At 36.0% G+C, this 9124-nt stretch overlaps 1 protein-coding gene across 1 annotated transcript in view; it reads right to left on the bottom strand.

The window, feature by feature from the left end:
* Positions 1–594: 594 nt before the first annotated feature.
* Positions 595–9124, bottom strand: part of LOC140437814 (uncharacterized) — a 46826-nt gene continuing 38296 nt past the window's right edge. Inside the window, exons 4-9 of the mRNA XM_072527567.1 lie at positions 6733–7028; positions 6469–6667; positions 6295–6358; positions 5949–6237; positions 5523–5860; positions 595–5284 (exon numbers count right to left, since the gene is read on the bottom strand). Of these exons, the coding sequence (XP_072383668.1) occupies positions 4976–5284; positions 5523–5860; positions 5949–6237; positions 6295–6358; positions 6469–6667; positions 6733–7028 (1495 nt within the window). The 3' untranslated portion in view covers positions 595–4975. The remainder of the gene's footprint in view (positions 5285–5522; positions 5861–5948; positions 6238–6294; positions 6359–6468; positions 6668–6732; positions 7029–9124) is intronic.

Raw genomic sequence — 9124 nt, 5'->3', positions numbered from 1 at the left:
TTTATTACTTTTAAATATTCCATAATCACTTTGGTACCGCAATTTACCTTACCTTTCACTCCATTGTTTTTAATTATTCAATGGCATTAAATGTCAAATTTCTAAGCTATACGGTTGGTAGTGTCGTCTAGTGCGATTTATCAAATAATATCTAAGAGATGATCAAAATTAATTGGACACTGATAGACAATTTTTTATTATGTAAGTTTGTCAGGCTCATCGAAAATTCTCTCCTACATTTCTCGATATAGTCAAGAATTGATTTTGGCAATCAAAATATGAGATTTGTCCTCTGACATATTCTCTTGTAGAAAGACACTTTCGTCTTTTACAAATAAGGAAGATTTTTAATTTATGTAGATGGTTGCATTTTAGGCAACCCACATTACATTGTGTTTTAACTTTGTGATATTAGGTAAGTTAGAGTCAACGCCTTAAGAACTTCATATGAATCATCAAGGTCTTACCAAAGTTAAAATTCATTATTCTGAATCATTATCAATTAAACTTAGTGTCAAATATTATTGGTTATTTTATAAACGTCAGTTTATCGATATAGATTATATCTTTGTGTAGCAAAATAAAAGAGCAAAAGACAATAAATATTTTATTTATTACTAACTATGACCTATATATACAAATTATGGAAGATTTACATTTCTTAAGTAGGTACGATTGAATATACTAACATAGACCTATCAGCTGTCATTATTTTGCCTTCTATAATCAACGTCAATGTCATAATATAACGTATTCTCATCATAGAACCCAAAAATCGACAAACCTAATCTTTTCAGTTACTACTTTTTTTACAGAGTTGTGATATACTTGAAACTATCTCTTATAAATATTTATTGGCTAGTATTTCTCTGAGAACAGTTTATTTTTAGTTTAAAACATTAGAAAACGGACGCGGAGAAATACCAGCCCTATTTGTCATAACTTCTTTAAAAATATGTTCTAATCCGTATTAAAAATATACTCCACTTACGCGATGTTACTTATTTCTAAAAGAGAATTTAGAATACCTTTTAACCCAGGAATTTTAGAATTATTATAACTACCTTATGATAGCTACGTCACCTGAAATATGCAGGCAATGCAGATTCCATAATTACCAACAGGCGAGAAGTTGTAACATAACTGTCAACTTATCAAATTACTTGCTAACGGGATGTCTTTGTCAAGTTTATACCTAAAATTTCTGGGATATTGACGATTCGTCTAAATCGTAGAAATATAAATAAACAGTATAATACCTGAGAGATAAAAAATGTCAATATCAATGAAAAATATTATTTGTCGAGACAACAACAATTGGTTATTCGATCTTCGATTTGAAAAGTCAGTAAGAGCACAAGTCTCCAACATTTCAACCTTTAAATTACGTTTTAAAATCACTCCGGACACCAAAAATCACAGTTGCAAATTAAGCCTGCATAAACCCATAGATATCTTTAAAATCAAACAATAAAATTTTATTCTCCATCAGATTATGGCGTTTCTATCTTATATAATATAATTGGTCTGTAGACCATTTAAAATGAACCTTTAGTACACCTGAAAGGTATTGCATAGTGAAAGTTTTCGACATGTTTCAATAGAAAAATTAAAAAAAAAAATTATGGGCAAACATTTTAAAATTATTTTCAAATATACAGGGTGTTCCACAAAGTCAAACATTGCCATAAACACTTCCCGACCGCCCTCTATAGTATTTTAAATTTAATTTTTTGTTCATCGTAGTAGAACGGACACCTTTTCGGTGACTCGAATATCTCACGCGTCTAGATGAAGGTGGCGGCATCCGTTATACTTCGTTATTCATTCGATTCACCTACCTCACGGGTAAGAGTTGCCCAATCATTCATTTCGTCACTTTGCGTAACGAGTCTCTGATTCAGTATTTATTGTCGGTTTGCGAACACACTTGTCACACTAGGTGAATAGGCTGCTTTGAAGTCGATGAAGAGATGGTGTGTATCTGTGTTATATTCTAGTGACTTTTCTAGAATCTGCCTATGTGCTTGAATTTTATGTGTAGTTGACTATCCAGCAGTCAATCCGCATATTGATATTGACCAACAATATCCTTTGTAAAACTGATTGGACTCCTCGGCGCGTTAATTTCCGAAAGTTTTCAAATTGAAGTGGATTCTTTCCTGTCTCCCAACAATATAGTATCTGTACTGGTGCTATATACATGTAAAATCAGAAAGAAAAATGGAAAATTCTGCTTTTAGAGGGGAAAAAATAACAACATCTTTGAGGGTCGAAAAGGAATCATATTGGTCGATTGGTCACATACAAAAACTTCCTCTCTGGACCTGGTAATCTCGAATTATGATCTTTTCACTAAAGTAATAGAAATACAGCACTTTTCGAATAATAAAAAAGAAGGAGCATTGAATAATGGACTTCGAGAAATGGAGATGACGACGATTGTGTCCAAAAGCTAATTTTAAAGCTCCAAAAGTAATTATATGGGAAAACTGTAACATATGTTAGCAGAGATTCTGTAAATTTGTTAACATATATACGTTTTTCGACTGTTAATAAGTTTTGTCACTGTTGGACCTTCCTGGCATTTTAGTTGGCACTGTAAGTTTGACTTATTAGATCTGGACACTGAGGACCAGCTAAAAATCACAAGAGCATGAGCTGGACTAGCATCTTCTGGTGGGTATTTGTTTTATAAAAATATACATCATTTGGTGATGAGCAGACAGATTGTTCGCATGGAAAGAATGCCACAAGGAGAATCAGTTAAGAGACTTTATCGAGGAAGTCCAAGAGACTGATAAACACTAGTTAAAAGGTCTAGGTCTTATTTGCTGAAGTATCAATTTAAATTGTTGATTTTTAATTCAAAATTTTTTCATGAATAATTTACGATTGTTAAATTGGTTTCGAAAGTTACATAATAAAAGTCGAATGTGTTAACTAAGGTAAAAACGCCATAACTCTTATAAACAAACAATGAATACAATACATCATCACTTTCAGCAAAGATAATTTAAATATTCTTTTGATATTCCTATTTTGTTAAACTAAAAGTCCACATTTTTATTTGTATTGTAACGATTCAAACATCTTTTATATTTTTTTTTTAAATTCCATTTAATTCAAAAAGCATTCACTTTTATGCGACCCTGTAAAAGGCTTTCATTCGGAGTCTTCCACTTATATATTCGAACGGTATTTTATCATTAACAGTCGAATGGCATCTCAGAATATTCAAAAGGGAAACATTTAAATTCCGAACGAGAAGCCGTACTCTAGGTGTTTATTTGTACAAGTCTCAATTGCACTGAATCGTGTCCTCTTTAAATCATTTTCTCTATAAATAGTGCGTTTAACAGATAAGCACAATAAGTGTTTGTTTACAAATTGCCAAATGTCTCTGCCAGATTCCTCTAAATTCCACTAATCCCTGTATAGATATAATTCGGTATGAGAGTGGCGAGTTTTGTTGTACCAACAAAAATCATACATGTGAGGTAATTGAAATTATTACCCGTCGAGCTTTTAAACAAGCCGGTATTTGGGCATTCTTCGGCCAAGTACTGGGGCTTTGTGCCCTAGTATCAACAATTTCCAGTTCAATCCATCAAAAGTTAAGTAAAAATATCACTCCAGAGATGGGAGTGGAAACAAAGTTTTTTTTGGTTTTTTATTGCTGAGAAACCTACCTTAGTTTAGTTAATATCGGAAGACAGCCTTTCTTCTATTAAAAGAACCCGCAAGTCTACAGCGAAACAAAAAAAAATCATGTAAATGTAAAGACAGTAAGTCTTTACCTTTTTTATACTGCTTTAAACTACTAAAGTAAATTTAAAAAAACTGTATATAAAGATGTAAGAAGGTATTAATTTGTAATGGACATTTCTTTTGATTTAAAATAATTTGTCCAATTAAATCTATGTTTTGGCTAATATAATAAATATGCCTTGTATATAAGTCATGATTTATAAAGTTTACAGTGTTTGCCTTCAATCGTGTTATAGTTATTTGTGGAGATAAGTTTTATCGTTTTACTCATAAAACATGACTCAAATGTTAAATTTTTAGTCATGTCCAAAAAAGAACACTCTTGGAATCTACATCTTACAACCCTGTTGTCAACATTGCATTCTGCGATACATGTTGACTGTCAGCACTACTTACATAACCTCGCCTAACTTGACATATCATTCGTATCGTACTTAATTGAAGTTGGCATATGTTTCTTATTAACCTTCTTTCGGGAATTCATAGTGTTGTTAAGCCCATGCAGAATGTTATCGCACTACCTCTTCGTGGTCGTCCTACTGATCATAATCAGATAGTATATTGATTTATCCCTATTGTGTCAATTATTTTGTTTACACATGTACTCATCGATACTATTTTGTGCACTTTCGTCGATATTCTCCATTTTACAGTTGCTATTTTGGTGCACATCTTGCTTTGCTCTATTTCTGCCCAAACAGATTTCCTTCATCAAATTGCAGCATGTTTAATATATTCTACTGTGGATGAAAAAGCGACTTATTTTAACAGTTGGAAGTTGCATGAGTAGAAAATAGACGCAATATTCTGAATAATATCACAAATATGCTAAGATACACCGAATGGGCTATAAAAGTCCACTAATCATCAATCAAATGTCTCTCTCCAGTTCATAACCTTACAATCTTTTTTTTTCTAATGTTAATAACTTTTCTAACGATGGTGGATCATTTTTTGTAAGTCGTCTTTGATTTGAGTCATTAATATCACATTAATGAAGTATGATGTACAATATGTCTGAAGTTATTAAATTACTATAAAGAATGTCAGTTAGTTTCCATGCTAATTTTTTCAAATAAAAAAAAATGTGACATTATTGGTAGCAGAACAAAACTGAGTTTCTCCTTGCTGAAAGCGGGCGATGCATTTAAGAAAACCTATCAATAGGAATGATATCTATGGTCAAATCCACAAAACCCGTCAACTAATGCGTAAGAGCGTGGTTAATACTTTGAGTCATTATCGGATAGGAAACCATCGGCTGGGACGCAGCGTTCGACATCGCGATGGCTTGAGACGTACTGATCGCGTTGATCTGGGTGTTCCGGTGGATTTCGGAGGCCAGGTTTTGTTGGGCCAACAACTGTTGATTGGTGCTGGCCAGTGCGAGTTGGGGAGGAACGTTGGCGACGGTGAGCTGCTGCGGTTGAGAGTTGAGTTGCTGGTTGGTGCTCGCTAGTGCCAGCTGTTGAGCTTGGGAGGTTAGCTGTTGGTTGGTGCTGGCCAACGCCAACTGAAAAGAGAGAAAAATTGTTTTTAACACCAACAACATTAAATAACTATAAGGCTAAATAGACCAGAGAAATTAGCAAATGTGGAGTCCAATGTTCTGTCTTTCATGTGTTTTTTGAAGAAGTTTTAAGGAAAAAAGGTTTCCAAAGTTGAAATCGAAATGTCAAAAATAAACTTAAATTGTGGCTTATTCCCAACATATACATAAATATTGTGTATGAAATAAATGGTAAACTTACTTGTTGAGCTTGAGACGTCAACTGCTGATTTGTCCCTGCCGCCAGAGCCAGCTGTTGCGCTTGCGCGTTATTTGCCAACGCTATTTGCTGCGTTTGAGTCGTCAATTGCGGTCCCGCAGCGCTGGCTAAAGCGAGCTGCTGATTGGCCATATGCTGCGCCTGCGACGTCAACTGCTGCGTAGTGGTGGCCAACGCGAGCTGCTGCGCTTGTGACGTCAATTGTGGTTGCGCCGCTTGCTGCGCAGCGGCTAGGTTCGTAGCGAGGTTTTGTTGAGCTATGGCCAGTTGAGCCTGAGAGCTGTTCGCGATGGCTAGTTGGGTGGTGGGGTTTGTAGTCACTGAAAAATATTTTTGTTAGATTTATGCTTCATCAGGACGCATACAGATTGTATAATGATGGAAGTGTGTTTAGAACAAACATCTTACCCAATATCTGTTGACTGTTTGCTAAAATTTGGGCTGGTGCCATACTGACAGCTGGGCAACCAGCTATAGACACTGAATGGTTTCCTGAGACTGGATTACAAGTCGAAACAGTAGCCAAGGACACTGGAACTGTTGCCACACTAGCGATAACAGTTCTATTCACTTGGGGCGTAGGGGTGTTGGTGATACTAACAGCTGGTACGTTGACGGTACCGTTACGCTTGCCACTGACACGCAATTGAGCGTTTTGGTCCAACAGAAATTCGTTGGTGGCCGTTAGATCCGACACCTAAAAAAAATACGGGTTCAGCAAGACTAGACAGCAACATTTGGTTTAAATAATTACCTGTTTTTTCAACTGTGCTATTTCTTTGTGCAATATGTTGTTTTCTTCTTCTAGCATTAGAGTCCTATAGAAAAAAATCTTAATTTTAAATACTATAGACAGTCACATTATAAATCGTTATAGAATCTTTTGGTTCAATTTTTCTACTAAAAAAAAAAGCCAAAAATATTTTACCTTGCATCAGCTCTGGTCAACATAGGTGGAGGGGGATTCCCTGCGAAGTATCCTTTGAAAAGAGGTCTCGTCATACTAGTTTCGACGATATCACACGCTACAATTTCCGGTTCCTGAGTAGTTATAAATCGTCTTTTTACTACTGGCAGACCTTCGTCTTTGTAGTCATCAAAAGTGATTCCGTTTCTTCTAAATACTCCTGAAAATTAATTAACATATTTAGTATGTGGTCTACTATAAAAACTAGTAAAAAAATTAACTCACCTCGTAGTGATTCCAACGTGACCAATTGGGGTTCAGACATGTTATTGGTAAGAACAATAGATTGTACTTTCTTCGGCTCGCCGTTTACTAATCCAGAGATTTCGGCTTCTTCTTGATCCTTGGTGATATGGCGGTATTTGCAGTACGGCCGTCGACACTGACCCCTTTTGAACTGATTACAAACCGGTGGACTACCGGGCATTTGATTTTTCCGGGTCGCTTCGGCCAGGATTTGGGGTGACATTTGGCCGGTGCGTTTGTACTCGTCCACTTCGTCGGTAGAACAGTGGATAAATCTGTAAATATAATCACATTCAAATCTTATTGGGGAAAAGGCTTTTTGTCCAGTAGTACAAAATATTTTACATGCCTTCAAGGCCTGTTGAGCTTAATAACTATATGTTTCGTATGATGAGGGTCTAAGTCTTTGGGTTGCAATTGATGAGTGGGAGATTGATGTCTGAGGATGCTTCCATTGATGTGATTTTCGCTGAGAGCTCAGGGGGTCTGTTTGCATCATCGCAAAGGCGTATTGATCTGGAGACAAGCGTATTAATGACTGAATTAATTTGTGAAGGGGGATGATGAGATGATGATGATGATCAAGCTCAGAACTAGAATCTCAACACAAACAACAGACAAACAGATGAAGATCGAAAGATGGAATGTGTCTAAATTGGAAGAAGAAGAGAGAAAGAGACAATACCAACTAGAATTGAGCAACAGATTCCAGGTGTTGTAAACGAAAGAAAATGAAAGAGAAAATATAGACCAGAAATGGCACTCCATTAAAACGATCATTACAGAAACAGCAGAGAAGTGTATAGGTCGGAAGAGAAAAGCAAAAAGAAATAAATGGTTTGATGAAGAATGCGAGGATACCTTAAAAGAAGCAAACAAAAGAAGAATCGACTACCTAGCAAACCCGACGGATGAAAAGCGTGAACAATACAATAGAGAGAGAGCCTTAGCCAGAAGAACAGTAAGGAGAAAAAAGAGACAACATTTACAACAACAAATTGAAAAAGTAGAACGTGAACACAGAAGCAAGCAAAATAAAAAATTCTACAAAGAATTAAGACAACATAAGAAAGGTGCATATATAAGAACACCGAACTTTGTGAGAGATAAAAATGAGCAAATGATTACAGCTGAAAATAAAATAATCGAAAGATGGGCTGAATACTTTGAAAGTCTTCTAAATGTCCAGGTAGACGCGGATGGAAATAAAGCAAATTGTGAGTACCAAACGGCCGAGATAGAGGTACCCCCGCCAAGCCTGGAAGAAATTATCACGGCGATAGAAACCCTAAAAAATGACAAATCCCCGGGACTAGACAATATTGATGCAGAACTGATTAAAAAAGGAGGGCATGAACTTAGAACTAAAATACACCAATTAATGAAAGAAGCCTGGGAACAAGAAATAATGCCAAAAGAATGGAGTGGCTGTATTATCGTGCCAATACATAAAAAAGGCAGAAAGGATACATGTGGCAACTACAGGGGAATCTCACTAATCGGTACTACATATAAGATATTAGCTTCAGTTGTACTAAAACGATTACTGCCATATACAGAGGAAATTATTGGCGATTACCAATGCGGCTTTAGGCCTGGAAGATCAACAATCGACCAAATATTTACTATCAGACAAATGCTAGAAAAGTATTGGGAATATAATAAAGAAGTACACCAGATCTTCATAGATTTCAAACAAGCATATAATTCCATAGATCGCTTAAAACTGTGGAGTGCAATGATGGAGTTAGGCGTACCAAAGAAGCTGACCATGATTGCGCGAATGTGTGTCAACAATTCCTTTGCACAAATTAGAATAGGAGACAAAACTTCAAAGGCTTTCGGCATAAGCACCGGACTCAGACAGGGAGACCCGCTGTACCCATTACTATTTAACCTAGCATTGGAATATGCAATGCGAAAAATCTATACCAGAGTCAAACCAGACATAACTGCCAGAGGAGCAAAGATTATTCTCGCATTTGCAGATGATGAGGATGCAGTAGCACAGACAACACTGGAAGTTAAGGATATAGTATCGAACTTTGAAGAAGCAACACTAAGCGTAGGCCTGAAAATAAACGAAGAAAAAACTAAATACATGGTCGTATCAAAAAAGGAACGACAGCGAATAAGACAAAACATTACCATAAACGATCATAATTTTGAGGTGGTCAATGTTTCAAATACCTAGGAGCAACAATTACCAGTGAAAACACAGGAGAACGGGAGGTTGAAATACGAATACTGGCGGGGAATAAATCATTCTTTGCCATTCAACATCTAATAAGGTCAAAGCTTCTCTCAAGGCGTGCCAAAATCCAAATGTACAAAACCATAATACGACCAGCAGTGACATATGGAAGTGAAA

The sequence above is a fragment of the Diabrotica undecimpunctata genome, chromosome 3, assembly GCF_040954645.1.
Source record: "Diabrotica undecimpunctata isolate CICGRU chromosome 3, icDiaUnde3, whole genome shotgun sequence".
NCBI classification, from domain to species: domain Eukaryota; kingdom Metazoa; phylum Arthropoda; class Insecta; order Coleoptera; family Chrysomelidae; genus Diabrotica; species Diabrotica undecimpunctata.
The sequence above is the reverse complement of the archived record's forward strand: the minus strand, read 5'-3'. Positions and strand labels throughout refer to the sequence as shown.